This window comes from Ceratotherium simum, chromosome 30 (genome assembly GCF_057802395.1).
Source record: "Ceratotherium simum simum isolate JZ-2026a chromosome 30, ASM5780239v1, whole genome shotgun sequence".
Taxonomy (NCBI): Eukaryota; Metazoa; Chordata; class Mammalia; order Perissodactyla; family Rhinocerotidae; genus Ceratotherium; species Ceratotherium simum.
The window spans coordinates 27,946,594-27,966,971 of record NC_141929.1 but is presented as its reverse complement, the minus strand read 5'-3'; the positions used below and the strand labels follow the sequence as shown (position 1 = coordinate 27,966,971).

At 53.7% G+C, this 20,378-nt stretch overlaps 1 protein-coding gene across 1 annotated transcript in view; it reads right to left on the bottom strand.

The window, feature by feature from the left end:
- CNGB1 (cyclic nucleotide gated channel subunit beta 1) overlaps window positions 1-20,378 on the bottom strand; it is a 69,732-nt gene that overhangs the window by 34,890 nt on the left and 14,464 nt on the right. Inside the window, exons 12-17 of the mRNA XM_087420181.1 lie at window positions 17,993-18,155; window positions 16,975-17,070; window positions 10,221-10,314; window positions 9,505-9,541; window positions 3,184-3,346; window positions 60-167 (exon numbers count right to left, since the gene is read on the bottom strand). Of these exons, the coding sequence (XP_087276307.1) occupies window positions 60-167; window positions 3,184-3,346; window positions 9,505-9,541; window positions 10,221-10,314; window positions 16,975-17,070; window positions 17,993-18,155 (661 nt within the window). The remainder of the gene's footprint in view (window positions 1-59; window positions 168-3,183; window positions 3,347-9,504; window positions 9,542-10,220; window positions 10,315-16,974; window positions 17,071-17,992; window positions 18,156-20,378) is intronic.

Genomic DNA, 20,378 nt, shown 5'->3' with positions numbered 1-20,378 from the left:
CCGCCCATCCCCACCCCACCTTCTGACTCTCTGAGACCCCAGAGGTGGCCCCCACTCACTCAGTGCCCTGTGGGGTAGGGGGGTCCGACCAGGCAACCATGGGGGACTCAGCTGGCAACAGCACCTTGAGCTCCTCGGCCTCATCATCTTGGGAGGGCAGCCTCTTCCTGCAAGGACACAGACGTGGAAGGGCCTTCAGCGAGGGCAGGGGCCCCAGGGGGACGTGGACTGACTTTGAGCCCCGCAGATCACCCAGAGCCGAATCCTGGGTGGGGGATGGTGCTGCCAAAGGGTCCTCGCTTGCCTGCAGGGAGACAAAAAGTGAAAAGAGAGGGGCATAGCCACTCTCTGGACCTCAGTCTCCACATCCGTTCAATGGCCTAGCGTAAAAGTAACAGCACTGACTTGGTATCAGACAAACCTGAGCTTGCCTCCCAGCCCTGCCTCCTCCCAGCGTGTGACCTTGGCAAGCTACTTAAACCCTCTGAGCCACCTCAGTTTCCCCCTCTGTAGAATGGCACTAAATCTACCCAACTAAATGAGACACATCACTCAGCCGGGTTGTAGCTTAAACGTCCTTCTTCCCCCTCCCAGTCTAAAGTAGCTGCCTTCCAGCCATCCCCCCTCCATTCTCTATCATTCAACCCTTCCAGCTACTAGAGAAGGCCTGAGGGCTCACGGTCCATCTGGTTAACTCTCCTGGAAGCTCAGCCTCCCTCCCTTTGCAGATGTGCCCCCGGCTGGAAAAGAAAACACTCTTGAGCCATGGAGACTGGTCTCCCAGCTCATGGTGTGACCTGGGGCAAGTCCCAAGCCCCATCTCCACCCGGAGCTCCAGGTTCCCTATCTGAAGAATGAAGACTAAGTTATCCCCGGGGTCCCCTGCCATTGAGTCCAAGTCTGCCATGGGGCGCTGCATTTGGAGCAAGTAGCATTTCAGCGGATGGTGTCTAGGTGTGAATCCACCTGGCACTCTTTTGATCCTCAACCTCCGTGACTCAGGATTCCACCATTAGGGCTTCTGGAGGGACACAGAAGGAGGGATGTGCAGCATTTGCCTTTATTCCAGAAGGTTCTGAAACTATCGTATCACCTATGCCAACTCGCCTAGAATGGCAAAAGTCATGGGTTCACCTCTTTGACACTCTAATTAAAAGGACGGCCACGCGCGAGAAGACTGAGGCCACAAGTTCCGCAGGTGGGACCTAAACTCAGTCCTGTGTCCAGCCCGGTGCCCTCTCCTGAGCCTGGAGGGCACGTGCTGCCCCAGAGAACCCAGATGTGAGCTGAGTCAGCAGCTGTCCCCCAGCAGCCTGGCGCCCGGCCCCGTGCTGGGAACCTCACACGCAGCAGCTCCTTGAATTCTCACAACATCCCCGTAGACAGGTGGTGTTCTATCCTCATCTTATAACAGGAAGATGGGGGCCCAGGAAGGGTCAGTGACTTGCCTGAAGCCTCACATCCACTAAGTGGTGAGCTAGGATTCACTCCAAACCGCACTCTTAAGCTGTGGGGAGGGCCTTGCCCACGTGCCCCTCTGTCAGGGCCTGTGGTTTTTCTGCTCCCATCAGTTGCCCCCAGTGCTCATTCCATCCCTGACCACGGGCAGCCCCGCTGGCCTATTGCATCAGGCATCAGAGTTCACCTTTCTCAGGGCTAAGCTCAGGCAGAGGCCCCCCAGTTCCTCGCAGTCACATCCTACTTAGCACTTTCTGGAATAGTCTGTTTGTTCGATTACTTGTTCATTGTCTCTCTCGGCCCCACTAGAATGGCAGCTCTGTGAGGGCAGGCCCTGGCAGCTTTTCCTTGATGCATCCCCAGCACCTAGAGTAGAGCCTGGCTCATAAAGATGTTTAGTAAATGTCTGCGAATTAATAAATGAATAAATGAAATGGGTGAGAGGAGCCCCACAGGCCCAGCCCGTAAGCAGAAGGCAGGAGGCTTGGATTCTAGTCCCAAGTGATCCTAGGCCCCTCCTTGCCCCCAAATATCCGCCCCCAACCCAGCCTGTACAGTTTCCCTACCCTTATAATGTGAGGGAGGTAGACCAGATGTCTATAACCATGGTGGTGCCATTTCTTCCATTGTCTGTACTCTGTACATAATTCAATGAATTAAACATGAGGACTGATGGGGCTGTGAGCTGTGTTGCACGGCTAGGTGACATTATGACTCTTTTCTCCACATTAAAATCTGAGAGCCCCCTCTGTTTGCCACATCCAGCCATCTCCATTCTGGCAGGCTCCTGGCCTCAGCTGAAAAATTACTCAAGGGCTCATGGATGAGAGCAAAAATTAATCAAGAACCCTCTCTCAATCCAGCCAGTGCAGGAGAAGCACCAACAGCTCCCCTTTGGCTTAAATGTAGTCATTCACAAAGCACTGCACAGCACTTCACAGTTTGCTTACAGCTGTATGCAGGACCTCTCTCAGTTACCTGGCTCACATTGCCCAAAACCAACTCTAACCATGCAGCAACAAATTTATCTCAAGAGGCGTAAAAATGTGTGCAAATTTGACCAAGAATCCCACTCGTGAGAAAGGAGCCCAGGCACAGAGAGCAGAACACCAAAGAGATGTTCATAACACCATTATGGACAGTTCCCAACAAAAGGGAATTTGTTAAGCCCATTCTGGCACATGGAGTTGGAGGAATATCATGCAGCCATCATAAATGTGTGTTAAGGAGACAGCCTGGCAATGTGGAAAAGGATTCACTAAATGAGATGTGGTCTCAAATCAGATGTGATCCAAATCACTCTTTCAGTTAAAACCACATAAAAGCATGGGCCCATCAACAAAGTATAAAAGAAAAGGCAGAAATATAAAAACACCATCTAGTGTGGTGCGTTATGGATGATTATTTTTCTAGCGTTCTTTGGTATTTCCATTGCATGATTTAATAATAAAATGAGGGGGTGGAAATTAGCCCTGTCACATTTATTACCCCTTTCTAACATACATTTGAGGTTTTGGGGGACAGGGCTTCCTGGAGAGCTCTTTATAGAACCCGAAGCCAGGACTCAGGAGAACCAGGAAGCGAGGTCACAGTCCCACTTCTGACACCAACTTGCTGAGTGACCTTGGGCCAGCTGCTTCCCCTCTCTGGCCCCAATCTCCTCTCCTGCCAAGTGGACAGGTGGTGCAGTGCTGTGAAAAGTCCAAGAGAAGCAGAAAAGTTGACCTGTGGTTGCCTGCGGCGGAGCCTGGGACTGTGAGTGTGTCAGACTTGGCAGGAGAAGGTGGTGGCAGCACAGGCGAGGGTGGACTCTCCTCCACGGTGAGGGGGTGGCTGTCAGCATCAGCATCTTCCACCTGCACTTCTGGGTGCTCTTCTGTGGCAGGCACTTGGGGAAGAGGAGAGGACAGAGTCAGAGAGAGAGAAGAGCCGGGTCCTGGGGGCCTTGCTGTGTTATTGAAGGAAGGCACAGAAAGCATGTTTGGAGGGACCTCTGCCAGCATCACCCCCCGACGGGGCCCACAGGGGAGCTCCATGCAGGGGGTGCAAGAATGCAGAGCCCACGTCCCTCTGAGAGCCACGGCCACCCCAGCCACCAGCACACGAGCCACAAAAGAAGCAAGAATGCCACAGAAGCCATGGAAGCCACAGGAGCTCCTGGACGCAGCCTGAAGTCCGGCTGTTCAAAGCCCAGCCTGGTTTCCCTGGGCCTGGAGAAGCATCAAGGACTCGGGGTTGGGGGAGGGGGATGGTAGCACTCAGCGAGGATGTGGGGAGCCTGGGGGAGCCTGAGCCCCAGGTTCTGGCCTAGCACAGCCTGGCTCAGCTGCTTCCCTCTCTGGGCCTCAGTTTCCCCATCCCAAGGTAGGGAGTCTAATGCCTTCCCAGGCCTGTGGGGAGGTGGGGCAGGAGGGCACATGGCCTCGCGCTCTTGAAGGGCCTCAAATGGAGACATCTGGAAGTTTCCTCCAATCAAGGGTCACAGCCTGTCTTTGTAGTGTATGTTACCCCTGTTTGGGTTCCTGTTTTGGTATTTCCTTGTTTTTGTACATGCCAGGAGCCCCCAAAATTCATCAACCCAACTCCTCTTCCAACCTCCGAGAGGCCTGGTGCCATGTCCCACATCCTGAGAATCAGGTCCTCCCTGAGAAGCCTGAGTGTGGCCCCACCTCAGGCTTCATTACCCACCCCAGGGACGGTGGGACAGGTCTGCCCGGGGTGGAGCCCAGAGGATGTTGAGGGGCCGGGATGGTGCCCCCACCCCCACCATGCCTGGGTAGGACCACTGCAGCCAGGCGCTGGCCTGAGCACTAGCAAGGCAGCCACACACACCCCAAAATGGGGAGGGGGAGCATTTTGAAACACTTGGATATGTGACTTTTTTTTTTTTTCTGTGAGGAAGATCAGCCCTGAGCTAACATCTGCCAATCCTCCTCTTTTTTTTTGCTAAGGAAGACAGGCCCTGGGCCAACATCTGTGCCCATCTTCCTCCACTTTATATGGGATGCTGCCACAGCATGGCTTGCCAAGCAGTGTGTGGGTGCGCGCCCGGGATCCGAACTGGTGAACCCCGGGCTGCTGCAGCGGAGCACGAGCACTTAACCGTTTGCGCCACCAGGCCAGCCCCAAGACTTTTTTTTTAAATGGCCATCATGGGAAAAGCCAGCACTTGGTGGAGTTTGGTGGAGGAAACCTAAGCAGGCCTCGAGACCTTTTGGCATTAATTTTACTAAACCCTAAGCCCTCAGGGGAAGAGGATGAACAGGAATCGAGAAGTTTTAAAAAATTTAAGGAAGAAGTTTTGCCAGACTCACGAGATGTCCCAGGCTGTGGAAAGCAAGAGAGGGCGTAAGGCAGAGGGGACCTGACCCTACTTCCCCTAGACCTTGGGAGGTGCGAAAGGCGAGACTGGGCGTGGAGGCAGCCAGGACTGCGGCAGCCTCTCAAAAATGCTCAGGGGAGTGGCCGAGTGGTTAAAGTTCTGCACGCTCCGCTTCGGTGGCCTGGGGTTTGCGGGTTCAGATCCCAGGCGTGGACATACTCCAACCATCAGCCATGCTGTGGAGGCGTCCCACATACAAAATAGAGGGAGACTGGCATGGATGTTAGCTCAGGGGCAATCTTCCTCACCGAAAAAAAAAAAATTGCTCAGTGCCCCAGAGTGCCCCTAGCATGGCCCCCGGGCAGCAGAAAGCACCCTGGCCCCAGCATCCGTGAGGCTGTCTCAGGGAGTCTGGTGGGGACAGATGCTCCCCTCGCCCCTGCCCTGGCTTGGGAAAGACCCTGCAGCCTCGATTGTCCCCAGGGAGGAGGGAAACCCCTCAGTCTAGTATCTCATTTCCCGCCAGCCTGGCAGAGTGGCACTCAAAATAGAAATTATATTGGTTTATATTTTATTGATTTATAGAGTAAGAGTAATACTATTAAAAATATAAAGAATACGGTTGTATGATTAAATTGGTTTAGAGAATAATACTATTTACTGCTAAGCGCTTCCTCGGTCCCTGCCAGGCGTCTGTCTGTCTCACTGAACTCTAAGTGCTTTATATCTATTTGTTCTCTCACCCTTCCCTGCCACTCTTTGAGGTCCTGGTATGGTTGTCACCATTTTGTGGATCAGGAAACTGAAGGTCAGAGAAGTTAAGAAACTTGCTGCAGAGCCAGGATTTGGACCCAGAGCTCAAACTCTCATCCCAACCCGAGGTTGGAGAGCAGCATACACAGAGGCCTCTGTTCAAACAAAACCTCAGCTCGGAGGCGCCAAGCAGCAATATTCCCATGGGAATAACATTCTTATATGCGCTGTCATCGCCTTGTCCGCAGCATCTAAAGTCACCGTGTGTCACACCACAGCCGGTTTAGTCCACTGACCCAATGTATCAGCGGGGATATTTCTCAAAATGTGTGGCTCCCAGGGACCACGGAGGACACAAGATGATTTTAGACGGCACAGACGAGGCAAAGGATAACATGGAATGAGAACATTCTCCTCATTTCAATTCTCTCTGGATCCTGAATACGCAGAGAGGAAGTCTCAAATTAATGCTATTGTGGCCTTCACACCTCTCTGACACAGCTAACCCATTTGTGGCTGGGAGAGCAGGCCCCGGCTGTGAGCCCGCGGCAGGCCACTGTGTTTCACCAGAAACTATCCACACCACTTCGTCTTCAGTGCATTTGTGGTTTTTTCTATGTATGCCTTCTGTTTGCGGCAAGCAATGCTAGTTTTCATTTTACTAGCAATGTAAGGTTTCCTGTTTAAATACACTTAATTAAATAAAAAAAGGAATCCATTGACAGCAAAATAGCAAGCAAATAAAAGTAGAGTTGGTACAGAACATAGCAAAAATCAAGGAGTGATGTGTGGCAATGGAAGTTGGGGGAGCCTTTGGAGTGAGTCGATTTAGGGCTTGCTCAGAAGACTGAGCCTGGGTGTCACCCCTTGTCACGCCGTGTGCCACCTCACCCCACCCTGTGCCCACCCCCGAGCCAGGAAGGGGAGAGACGGACAACAGTGGGTCTCTCCTCATGGAATGTTTGGTTCTGCCCGTCTTCTGATCTCAGGGGCAAGCTTGCCCAGTGTCATCCAAAAATAAACAAGTCAAAGGGAAAGTGGGCAGGTCTGGCTTGAGTTAAGGCAGAAAGTGACGGGGGCTGGCCCAGAGGCACCAGGATGTCCCTGCACCCTCTGTCATCAGGCAGCAGGAGCCTGAAGGCCGCTGCAGGGACCTTGTCACAATTAAATGGATCCAGACAGGCCCTCTCTCTGCACTGGCCCCTCACGGGGCCGCTCCTCCTGCTGTCTGTCAACACCTGGGGGACTTTCCTTTCCTGAAATGGAATTTCCTGGGCAGATATCAACAGTCCTCAGAAAGTCCAGCTCCCAGCAAACTCTCAAGGTCAGTAGATTCTGTCTGCAATGAACCTCTACATTCCTCTCGTTTCACTCTCCATTTATTCTCTTCCCCAGCCCAGCTCCCTGCCCCAAGCCTCTTGGCCTGGAGAGCTGGGCGACTTGTTTAAATTAGGGTGTGAGTGACCGCCTGTATAAAAAATGATGATCTGCAGAAAGCAACGTTTAACCCAAAGAAATGAATTGCTAACTGTGGAGTTTTAGGCACAGAGAGAAGGGGACTAATACCCCTCAAGTCACCACAGAGCAAGAGGAAGGCACTGATCAGCAGAGGAAGAGGGGGTGGTTTTCTGTAAGCCCAGCTAGTTGTCCCATGCCATGACCATGGCAGCCATGCAGGAAGCAGCCCAAGCTATGCAGAAGCACACTTCGCGGGCATGAGCATGCTGGGTGGGCCTACACTACCTAGGCGACGGATGGAGCTCCTGGTCTCCCTGGCGAAACTGGAGCTGGACAAGGCCGTCCTCCGGTTGATGAGGACGGGGATGCGGGTGATTGGGGGGCGGTAGCTGGGCACGTTGGGGAGGTGCTCCGCCAGGCTTGGGGGGGCAAGCTTGGGGGCCACCTGGCCAGGCGGCGGGTCCTGGACCAGGCGACTCAGCTCCATGTCCCAGCCTGGGTTAGCCATGGTGCTGCGGCCAGGGGGTCTCCGGCAGAGGCAGGACCCTGGGGACTGCAAAGAGGAGCACAGAGGACAGGGAGGCCGGGGGGGCAGGGCTCCAACCCGCTGGCGCCAACACAGACCAGCCCAGCCCCCGCCTGCGCTCGCAGTGGCTGTGCCCAAAGTCTGGAGCACCACTGGTCCCCAGAGTTTAATGCCAAAAGCATCACCAAGTCATGTGGCAGGTCTACCCACCAGCCCTGAGGGGCAGCCCGAGTCCCCCTACTTCTTGTTCTCTCCCTTCTAACCAGCCACCAGCAGCATTTCCCATCTCAGACTCAAAACAGAATCAAAGAACCCCTAACTCCTCAGACTCCTGGGCTCACAGCCTCGGGACTCAAACGTTCTCAGCCCATCAGGATTTCCATCCCTAAAGAACCCTAGAGCTCAATGAGTTTCACTTCCAACCAGAAGCAGTACCTTTCCCCAGGGCGCTGGTTCCCCAACTGGGCTGCACATTGGAATCACCTGGGGAGGTTTGGAAATGCTGATGCCCGGGCCCAACCCCAGAGATTCTGATTTAACGGTCTGGGTGAGGCCTGGCACCGGGATTTTTAAATCTCCCCAAGTGATTCCAATGTGCCGCCATGTTTGAGAAGCAGGGCTCAAGGCCATGGTCTCCAAATACTAATGTGAGACAGATCATCAGGAGATCTTGTCACAATGAAGATTCTGCTTCAGCAGATCTGGGGTGGGGCCTGGGATTCTGCATTTCTAACCAGCTCCCAGGGGACGTCAAAGCTGTGGGTTCTAGGTCCACCCTTTCTAGCAGCGGCAGACAAATGGCTGTGCCTCAGCGTTTCTCAGAGTGTGGTTCCCAGACCACCTGCTTCCAGATGACCTGGGGAAGGGGGTGGAGCCAGCCCCATGGATCCTGAGTCTGCACCTGGGTGACCTGGTCTTACTCACCTGTGTGGGGTGCAGACCAGGAGGTTTCCTACAGACACGTGTTGAAGTTGACGGAGGACATTTATCAAAGGCCGGGTGGGGAGCCAGCTGGGGACATATGGGGTTAGGACAGTGGGTCCAGACCATCTCAGTCGCTGGCTGGCTGGGAACACGAGCATCGTGGTGCCATGTGGCCCCCCCCCTCAGTGCCAGCCCCAGTGCTGGGTGCCTTTGACACATTGTCACCCCTACTGTGCCCAACAACCCTGTGAGGTAGGTACTATTATTGCCCCATCTTTCTCGATTTCGGAGCCACAGCTAAGAGAGGTCACAGAACTGGCTCCAGGTCACACAGCAAGGAAGAGGGAGGAGCCAGGAGTGAAACACAGGTCTGGGCCCTTGACCACTTGGCCAAATGCCGCCCACACGGAGAGTCAGTTTTCTCATCTGTGAAATGGTCTGTCTTCCCCACGGGGCGGCTGGAGCGCCCGTGGCTTGAGGAACGTGGAGGCTTGTAAGTCCAGGGCTCCAAGTCCATCTGTCCTGGGCTCCATGACCCAGCTATCCTCGGCTCCCCTAGGCTCTGTCCCCACTGTCTCTGGAGATCTCAGGATTTGGGGGGACAGTAAATAATAGCAAAGTGCGTGTTCTGGGTACAACCTGGAGATCTTAGCAGTGAGAAAGAGCTCGACAACAGAGGTGGAGTCTAGGACACGCCCTTAGCAAGCTCTGGTCCCAATTTTCTCTGTCACGTTTGAGCCAAGCCCTCACAGGGTGGTGGCCCAGAGAACGGTGTCCCCAGTGAGGGGGTGGCCGGAGGGGTTGGCTGGGAGCAGGGTTTCCCCAGGCCCACTGGGAATCCTGGGGAGGCCTCAGTGCAATTCCAAGGTGCCCTGGGGCCTTTGAAATCCATCACCAGGCGCTGACAATGTGGCCCCAGGACACAGAGGATGGGCAGATGGAGGGGTGTAGGGAGTGTGGAGATGGACGGGGAGGAGGTGGGGTGCCCCTGGCCCAGGCTGCCCCCAGCCTGAAAGTATCCTGGACACTCTGTGCAAACCCACCACCCCCACCACACACCTACCTCCTGAGTGGGTGGCCACAGCCTCCTCCTGCGGGTCCTGCAAGAAATGAAGCGCGATCAGAAGCTGTGAGCACCAGCCCCCCCAGCCCTGGTCCGGCCCAACCTCTGTCGGGAGACCCGTCCTCAGGAGTCCTCATGGGCCCAACTCTACTCCTGGCCCTGCCCGGCCAGTCAGGCCCTGCCAGCCCACCTTTTGGGGCACCCAGGGAGGTGGCCTCCAGCCTGTAGAGGGCAGTGCACACGGGAGCCCCAGGCCCCAACACCTGGACCTGTCACATATCACGAGGGGGTCTTCTCAGGCAGCCCTGTGCATGTGTGGACACAGCGCTGAGGGCAGACACCATAGCACTCCCCACCATGGGCACAGCACTTCACAGTGTACAACTGTGTGCAACACCCTGGGGAGGGGTTTTTAGCCCTATTTTACAAAGGTGGCCACTGAGGCCCAGAGTGGGGAGGTGACTTGCCCAGGGTCACACAGCCTTGTGAGGACCGAAGGGCAGGTCCACCTGCTGTGTCACCCAAGGCCCTTCCCGACACCATCTGAGGTACAAGCGGGCCTCACAGGACCTACCCCCTACTCCCCTCTGTCCGGTGGGCATCTCACCAGCCAGAAACCCCCCTGCAAACACAGTGGACAAGGCCCCACCCCCTTCCACCGCCGCCAGCCCAGGCCTCAGGGGTGGCCCGGGTGCCGGGCTGGTGCTGCTCCATACCTGGGGTGAGGCCCTCTGGTGCTCGGTCCCGTCTACTCTGCTTGGGTCCTCGCCACCCTGTGCCGCCAGATAGCTATCCAACAGGATACTGTGACTGGAGGGGGAGGAGGAAAGGGCTGGGGTTAGCGGTGTTAAACATTTCCTGAACACTGCTGAGTGCCAGGCTCTGCGGGGAGCTGGGGCTCAAAGATGCCCAAGAATAGGTCCTCGCCCATAGGAGGCTCCCAGCACATGGGGTCAGCAGATCCATGTCCTGCTAACAATCTTCCAGTCTGAGACATGCGCTGAGCAAGGGGCTGTGAAGGGCACAGCCACAATTCTGCCTAGGAAGGAGGGCTTCCCAGAGGAGGTGGCCCATGAGCTGGGAATGTTATCCAGAAAGGAGGAACAGCATGTGCAAAGAAAAGCATGGAGAATGGTTTGGGGAACTGTCCTCTGGGATGTCAAAGGGCACTGGATAGCGTTCAAAATATATGGCTAAAATTTCCCTTCTGAGAGTCTGCAGGCAACCTTGGTGATGCAAGCAGGGCAGGGAGGACGAGAAAAGTAAAGCCCAGAGAGGTGAACCGACATGGCGAAAATCACACAGCAAATTGTCCCAAACCACACGAACCTCAAATGTGGGCCCTGGTTCTTTCCACGCCATGAGATCAGAACCACACTGCAGCTGCTGAAGGTTTCAGGGTCCCCGGCCCAGGCAGCAGGTGTATATGAGTGACGGGGGCCGGGGGGAGGTAATAGGCAGCAGGGGAGACCACAGCAAACCAGGGAACCTGTGCCCATCTGAGTCTGCACACCCACTCTGCTCGGAATGGGGGCCCCGGGGACAGATCTTCTGATTTTCAAGAGGCACCTAAACTACACGTTTTAAAGGTGGAATCTCCCGATCTTTAGATGCTGATAATTAATCCAAATTAATATACCTGTATTGATATGTGGATATCCAAAGAGCCTGTCTCCAGGCTATATTCGGCCCTTAGATGCCCGTGTGCGACCTCTGGGGCAAAATGATGACTCAGGACCAGGGGCTAACGTGATTTTTGTAGTTAGAATTAGATCCTGCTTCCTAAGGCCAACCCCCCCCGCCAGATCCCTGTCACCAGAGGGCTTGTGGAGGCAGCTCTGCGGTATCTGCCGCCCAGAAAACCTGGATTCACCAGCGTCCACCCAAAGCGCCGCGTCTCAGCCGTCCCAAGGTGGATGAGGTGGTGGGGACGGATTGGAGCCCTAGTAGGTTGGAGCCAGCAGCCTGGGAGCAGGAATCGGCTGGCAATCATATTATCAAAGCGGCTCCCACGGGCTGCGTGCCGGGCGCTGACCAAGCACTTTGCACGCACAGCAGCTCCCCAAATCCTCACCCAAATAACCCTGAGAGACCCAGGCTGTGACCGAGCCCAGTCCAGCTTAGACATCGGCGGCTCAGAGAGGTCAGACGGCCTGCCCATGGTCACACAGCCTGTACAAGGCGAGACTGCATAAAACATGGCTGTCTCCAACACCACGTACTTTACACTCCACTGCCCGCCTCTGAGCATCTACACGGCCCCATGGGACACAGAGGAGCGAGGCGAGTGTCTGGACGACCCAAGCACCCAACTGGCTTTATTCCTCTTCAGTGTATTGGGATTTCCGTCATGAGGGGCTGAATTATCAGGGTCACGCTCCCTACCCCAGGAAGAGACAGATCTCCTTAAAGAGACTAAGTCACAAAAGCAAGGGCACATTAGGACTTTCCTGGAGCCTGGGCACTGCAGCCTTCCTGGGCCCCTTCCTCCAGAAAAAACATATTAAAAATTATATTTTATGACCGCATTGATATGGAGAGTCCTATGTTAATATCATATATCAAAACATTCTCTTCCAACTAAAAGTTCATTTTTGGTCTGATTTTAAAAGAAATGAAAACGTTCTTGGGGACTCCAAAAGTGTTGTGGGAACAATGCCCCCCTCAGGTCTCAGAGCACGAAGGCGGGGAAATGAACTTCCCACAGTGCAGTCAAAGGCTGCCTGGGGTCTTGCTCACTCCAGAATCAGGCCAGGAATCGCCGTATGGCCTTGGGCAAGTCACTGGGAAGCCCTCGGGCTGCCTCTGTTTGCTTCTCTGTCAAATGGGTAGGATGTGCCCGGCCTGTACAGCCCGACTTATCTGAGTGAGGTCAGAAGGCCTGGTGAGAATCTCATGGAAAAGTCGACAAAGACCTCCATGTCAGGTGTAGTTCTCAATTCTCCACTTCTAAACACTGGTGAGCAGCTTTCCTTGTCTGTGGTGCCAAGTGTTCACTCTGAGGCCAGCCTGACCAGGGACAGAATACTGGCTCTGCACGTGCCAGCAGGCCACCCCTGGACATGGAGTGTACTGTTCCTGAGCCTCGGTTCTCCCATCTGTGAAATGGGATCAATAATAGGTGCCTTAGCATAGTGTCTGGCTTGGAAAATAAGTGCTCATCAAACAGCAGCTGTTATTATGATTGTTCTTGTCATTATTATTAATCCCAGAGGAGGCGGCATTCTGCAGGTCTGTGAATCACTCATGTGGATTGGGGAACATTTTGCACAAACATCATCAACCATCGAACACCTAACAAGCTCTCCGGTGGCCCTGTCAGCACCACCAGGGGCTGTTTCGGGACATACGTACCCAAAGTCATGTTGCCCCTGGTTGGCAGTGTACCCAGTGCCTGCCAAGGCCCCCTCTTGCCCAGCACAGAAGCAGCAGGCCATCAGCTTCCGGAAAGTTCCCAAACCCCAAGGATTTCCAAACAGAGGATGACACAGACTGGCTGAGGGTGTCATCCCGGAGGACCCCCGGCTCTCCAAGTTAAAGGTGCAGGGAGTAGCAGAGCAGCCAGCTTGCAAGGTTTGCCAGCCCCCCGCTACTCCCCCAGGTCACCTAGCGGGCTGTGTCCCCAAGTTAAGAGTCGCCCTCAGCAGACTCTTCACCCAGCACCCCAACCCTGGAAGAAGGAAGGAGGGGAGCCCTTGGGGAGAAGCAGCCACCTACTTGGGTCGCGCCGTGTTTGCCGATGAGGACGCGCATGGTGCAGGAGCTCAGCTGGGGGCAATGACCCCCGTCCCAAGCCCCGGGTCGGTGCACGCAAGGAGAGGATTTAGAGACCCCGGCCCAGCCCCGAGCCTGCGAGGCCAGCTCCGGAGCCCGTGTGGCTCGGGTGGCGGGTGAGCCACGATCCTTTTCCTGCTTCTAATCAGATTGAGGGATGTGCGGGGAACTCTGCAGAAACGCCCCCAGGGAGGCCAGGTGGGGACCAAAAGGCTGCGGTTGCTAGGAAAAGCCGGGCTGTTGCCGGCAGGGACCAGGTCGCTAGGCGACCATCTGCCCGTTACCAGGGCCCGCGCGTCATCAGTCACCCCTGTGCCTGCGCCAAGCTGGCCAAGAGCATCCTTCACCTGCGGGTGACAGCCCACAGCTGTCCCAAGCCTGACGCCCTCTGGCCCTGCCCTGCGATCACTCACTCTGTCACCACAGGGCCCTCATCCCTCCCTGGACCCAAAAGTTCCCTGAGTTTAAAACTCTGGGAGAACGTTTGTGTGAGCGTCTGTGAGCCTGCAGCATTTGTGGGTGACTGTATGCGTGTGCTTGTGTGCAAGAGCATGTGTGCAGGGTGTAGTGTGGATATGCACGTGTGTGCATGTGTGTGCACACATGTGTGTTGTGCATGCCTGTGTATGTTTGCAGGCTTTGTGTGGGTATAAGAGCATGCATGCCTGCATGTATAAGTGTGTGCATAACCCAGCGTGTGTGTCTGTGTCTACATGCTGGTGTGCATGTGTAGTGCAGACGTGTGTGTCTACCCATGTGTACTGTGCACTGAGAACACGTGTGTAGCCGGTGCACGTGCGTGTGTGTGAGCACATGCCTTCAGTGATGCAGCTCAAGAGCAGTGGCGTATGGAGGGGTTTTCAGGCCTGTGTGTTGGGCGCACAGGTCTAGTGGGAGGACAACTCCCCCTCTATGCGTTCCACACAGAGGCAGGCGGAAAGCAGAGGGCAAGCAAGGATGCGCTGATGAAGGTAGGCAGCACCTAAGGTCTTCACCTGGGGGAAGGGCGGTCAGCTGGTAGTGAGAGCAGCCTGACTCTGGGGGGGACCAGAGGGCAGAATTAGGACTGGGTTACAGAAGCCATAGGGAAGCAGCCTTAGTTGTGATGGAAGAAATAATTACGTACGTCAGAGGTGCATATGGACGGAATGGACAGCCTTCGAAAGGTTGTGAGCTCCCTGTCGTTGGAGGCAAGCAAGTATCTGTGTGGCCTCCTGCCACGGATGGAAAGATTACCTATGAGCTGGGCAAGGGTGGCTAAAAGCAGATGACACTGAGCAGCCTTCCAGCCCTGTGTTGGGCTCATGGTTTAACTCTTTCCTGACTGGGGCAACAAGTGCCCCTCAGTAGGGCTGAGAACATCAGTGACCTTCGATGGGGCACTCGCTCCAGGCCAGGTCCTACCACCCCATTCTCACCGCTGGCCTGTGACCGCTCTGCAGGGGCTTCCAGACGTGGGGCAGAAGCTCTGTGCGGGTTTGCTGCTTGCCCAGGTCACTCCACTAAGAGGAGTCAAGCCTGTGCTCCTAGCACGGTGCCACCCCGCCTTGGGCCATGGCCAGGGGACAGGTCAGGGAGGAAGGCTGTGGGCCAGGGTGTACCACGAAGGGCAGAGCGACAGGGACAGGGGACAATGCAAGGGGGATGGAGCAACGGGACAGATTAAGTCAGTCTGCCTGATCCGTGCTAACAGCCTCCTCACTGCTCTCCCTGCCTCAATCTCTCCACAAGGCAGCTGCCGGATCATGTCAGTCCCCTGCTCACAAACCTCCAATGGCTCCCCATTGCCCCTGGCAAATCAAGTCCAAGGCCTTTGCCGTCTGGCCTCACCGCCTCTGAAGCATCATCTCCCACCATGTCCACCAGCTACACTGTCACTGTTCCCGGGACACGTGGGCTGCTCTTCAGCCAGCGGATCACTCCCTCCTCTTTGAAACACTTTCCAGCTTGGCCTCCAGGCCCCATACTCTTCTCGGCTCCCTCTCCTCTCACTGGGCCTCCTCCTCCGTCCTTTCTGGTTCCTCCTCATCTCCCTGGCTCTCCTCTGGCCTTTCAGCCTCTCCTCTATCCACGCTCACCCCCAAGCATCCCCTCCAGCCGCACAGCTGTCAATTCCATCTACATGACCAGACTCCGGACTTTACATCTCCTGTCCAACCTCCCACTCTCCTAAGTCCAGTCTCCAGGCTCCAGCTGCCTGCTCTTCACCTCCACCTATCCGTCCGTCCTTCTGTCCATCCCACATTGCTAAAAATCCTCTCCTTCTTAGTGGCTTCTTTTTTTATTATTATTATTACTGAAATATATTTGACATGTAACGTTGTGTAAATTTAAGGTGTACAACATGTTTATTTGATACATTTATATATTTAATACGATTGCTGTGGGAAATCAAGATTTGGCCACCCTGAAATATATCTCTTCACCTTGGTTGTTTTCTCTGAGGGACATTTGACCTCCCCCACTACCTGCCTAAAGAATTTGACATAGTAACTCCTTCCTGGAACAGATCTTCTATCTGATGGCTATAATATAATGTAAAATAGATGTTACAATAGGAAAGGCATCAACAAGCCCATCTTATGTCTCTCTGGCCACATTCTCTGGATGGCCCTTCGAGGAGTAGCCAGACAAACATTTACATTTATAAGGGAAATCTCCATTTGTAAAGGTATCTCCCTCTGTTTTGGGAAGAGGGGGGATGGCCTCATTTCTAGAGACTTATCAATGTGGAAGGTGAGGTCTTAAATCTGCATAATAACCTTACTCTTGTTTACTGTGCTTTAGTGGTAATCTCCTATAACTGACTCCCCCCCCCCCCCCCCCCCGCCAACATCCTCCTTTGTCATTGGCTGAACATGGTATTCAAGACGAGAATTTCTGCTATTGCGTTGAGAAACGCAGTGTCCCTGCTTTCTCCCATGTATACATGTTATTAAACTTGGTATTATTTTCTCCTGCTAACCTGTCTTGTTAATTATTTGGCCAGCCATAAGAACCTTAAGGAAAAGGGCAGAGGGAGACTCTCCCTCTCTCCTGACATTGCCATTGTAGTGATCCTGTCACATGATTATCATTTCTTTTTAGTGGTTGGAATAATTAAGATCTACTCTCTTAGCAAGTTTGGTGATTATAACTCTTAGTGGTTCCTGATCTCCATTTTTTAACCTTTATTTTAACTGAACTGTGTGTGTTAAGGTTGAAATCTTATGGATGCGGGGGGGGGGGACTCAACCATTAATGGGCAGTGGAGCAGAATCAGGGCAGTCTTAGAAGGCATCAAAGGCAAGCGTGGGACCATTGTAGGGGGTGTCGAGGGAGATGCACCCTATGCCTTGGCTTTGTTAGTTACAGAGAGCTGGGAGCCCACCGCGTGTGTCCATTCATTCATCCATCCGTGCATGCAACAAACAGGTATTTGGTGCCTAATGTACCAGGCACTGTCCAGGCTCTGGGGACATGGCAGTGAACACAAGAGACAAAATCCCCTCCCTTGTGGAGGCTGTGTTCTAGTGTTTGTATGGGTGTGTGTGAGGGATGTTGAGTGGTGGGTAACGTGAGTCCTGGGTCATTATGAGCACAGCAGGGGACCCCCAGCCTCCTGCAGAACAAAGGAAGGAGCTCTCCAGAGCAGCAGAGAGCGCATCCCCCCACAGAAGCCCAGCCGACCCTCAGCCAGGGGCATAAGCGCCTTACCCAGGCTCCTCCTCCTCCTCCTCTTCTGCTTCCTCCTCCTCCTCCTCTCCAGCCTCCTCCTCATCTTCTTTCTCCTCTTGAATCCAGGGCAGCTCCCTGAGTTGAGGTCAGAGGCAGGAAGTGACCCACTTGTAGCCGCACCCCGTATCCACCTCCCACCCCCATTTCCGGGAGGGGACCCCTGAGACCAGACCTGAACTAGCCAACCAAGACTGGACCTGGGGAGCCCCACCTGGGCAGCCCTGGGCTCTCTCTCTAGCAACAAGGCTCCTTCACTGCATGAGGGGCCTGTCCCAGCCCCACCATCCTGGTGGTGACCCCAGGTCAGCCCCTGATCCTCTCTGGCCTCAGTGGCCCCATCTTTGCAATCTAAGTCATGGCCTGAGGACCTAAGGCCTCCCAGCATGAGCAGCTGTCACCAAGATCACTAGCGGGAACTAAGACAGTTACATCCCCGTTGAGGGTGACTCAGCAATCACTACCACGATTGTACATCCTCAGGACCAATGACCTCACAACCCCCCTGCTGGAAATTTATCCTGTGGATGTACACACGTGCACGTGCAAGGACATATGTGCGAGTGTTTGTTACAGTATTGTTTATAATAACAGCATTTTGGAATCAACGTAAATGTCCATCAATAGTTAAATCAATTCTGGCACATCCATATGATGGAATATCGTGCAGCTGTAAAAAATGCAGATGATCTGTATGCACTGATGGTGGAAAGACCTCAAGTCACATGGTTGAATGACTATAGCAATGTGCAGACAGGCAGGGCGTGTGATGTGCTATCTTTTGTGCAAAAGAAGAGGGGAATCCAGGCTTGTGTATGCTCAGATGGCCCCTGAAATGGCACAGAAGCACCTAGCAACCCTTATGCCCATGGGAGAGGGATAGGTGTCTGGGGTGAGGGAGGGGCAGGCTTGGTTCCTGCTCTATACCCTTTCATACCTTTGGGATTCCGTACTGTGTGCCTGTTATCTTCCCAAACAAACAGCCTTCTCTGGCACCCACCTGGGCAACTCCTCCACGGCCTCATTCTCCTCTTCATAAGCTGGAGCTTCCTCTGAGCCCTGCGAGCTGGTGCTGCCGTCCTGATGCTCGTCCTCCTCCCAGTGAGGATCAACCTCTTCTAGGACGAGATCCGCCTCCTCTCGCTCTCTGGGGAGGATGCTGACTGCAGGGGACACGGGGAACACTGAGTCCCAGGGACCACACAGGGAGCCTTGGCCATCACCAGCAAGGCGCCTGCTCTCAGCCAAGCAGCGGAAACAGCACTGTTACCAGCAGGACCTTTAACAACTAGATCAGTGCTAAAGTGATGGGCTGAAGCCCCCCATCCTTCACTCTGGCCTCTTCCATTAGTTTCCTCCCTCTTTTTCCTCTTGAGACTGCGCTTCAATTACGGTTAGTCTCTGTATCTCATTGGGTATCTGCATCTCATCCTTCTTGGAAGTTTGTGCAGAAGCAGAAAGAATGTGTGGGAGATCAAGATTTGGCCACCCTGAAATATATCTCTTTACCTTGATTGTTCTCTCTGACAGACATTTGACCTCCCCCACTAACTGCCTAAAGAATTTGACATAGTAACTCCTTCCTGGAACAGATCTTCCCTCTGATGGCTCTAATATAATGTAAAATAGATGTTACAATAGGAAAGGTACCAACAAGCCCATCTTATCGGAAGTTCTGTCTCTCTGGCCACATTCTCTGGATGGCCCTTTGAGGAGTAGTCAGGCAAACATTTACATTTATAAGGGAAATCTCCATTTGTAAAGGTATCTCCTTTTTGGGAAGGAGGGGGGATGGCCCCATTTCTAGAAACTTATCAATGTAGAAGGTGAGGCCTTAAATCTGCATAATAACATTACTCTTGTTTACTGTGCTTTAGTGGTGATCTCCTGTAACCGACTACCCCCCCCCAACATCCTCCTTTGTCATTGGCTGAACATGGTATTTAATACGAGAATTTCTGCTATTGTGTTGAGAAACGCAGTGTCCCTGCTTTCTCCCATGTATACATGTTATTAAACTTGGTATTATTTTCTCCTGCTAACCTGTTTTGTTAATTATTTGGCCAGCCATAAGAACCTTAAGGGAAAGGGCAGAGGGGGATTCTCCCTCTTCTCCCACAAATGCTTCTAACCACAGCGTCACAAGAGATGACAAAAGACCCAGGCTCGGGGTCCACCTTGCCACATGCAGGCGCACAGTGGCCTGGAATGTCCCGAGGAATGCAGAGAGAGCTTGCCCACTGCCTGCTCTCTAGATGCCATGCCCCAGTGACAGCACACTCCACGCCCATAACTTCAGCCTCTCTGGGATCCTCTCTCTGCCTCCTGGGCCTAGAGACTCCACCCTCCAAGGGAATCAACTTTCTCGTGGAGATGGTCCCACCTTCAGATAGGAGTCTGTAATTTTCAATATTTCTCCACGTACTCAGGTCCCTGACAATGAAACATTGTGGGGCTGTGAGCTTTGCAGAAGTGAGTGCAGGGGAATCTCAGGAGGAACTTAAGGCGGCCCCCAGGCAGGAGAAAGGGGAGAAAGGTGGAGATTGCCTGGATACCAGGTGTTCCCCAGAAGCTCCAGGGGTCTTGGTGGACCTCAAGCCTAGCATCAATTACTAACGGTGACTTTAAATGGAAGCTGGCCTCAAGTCTTATCCTTTGACTTTGGAAGTTATTGTTCATAGTATAGAATAATAATAATAATAGTAACAACAGGGCCGGCCCTGTGGCTTGGTGGTTAAGTGCGCGCGCTGCGATGCTGGTGGCCCGGGTTCGGATCCCGGGTGCGCATCGAGGCACCACTTCTCCGTTCATCCTGAGGCCGAGTCCCGCATACAGCAACTAGAAGGATGTGCAGCTACGACATAACAACTATCCACTGGAGCTTTGGGGGGAAAAAATAAAATAAATAAAATCTTTAAAAAAAAAAAAAAAAAAATAGTAACAACAACAGTGACATTTATTGAGTGTTTACTGTGTGCCAGGCCCTGTGCTAAGTGATTTACATGGATTAACTCAACTAGTCCTCACATCAGCTTTTTGAAGTGGGGATAATTACTATCCCCATTTTATTTTCCCTTTTTCACATGTTATTGCCCATTTTACAGATGAGCAAACTGAGACACAGGTTAGCTCCTTGTTTTTTGGGGTGCTTCCCGTGTGCCGGGTACGAGCTGAACGCTTTCCAGGAGTGGCCTCGCTCAGCGCCCACCTCCTGGCTTCCAGTACAGCTGTTGTCCTGCCTCTCAGAGGAGGGACCTGCCTGCCCTCCGAGGATGCCTCCCACCTGCAACCTGAACCAGCTTTTTCCTCGGCTGGTCCTGGCTCCTCCGGCCCCGCAAGCAGCCCTAGGTTTGACCAGGGAGGCTCCTCCAAATGCAGCCCCAAAT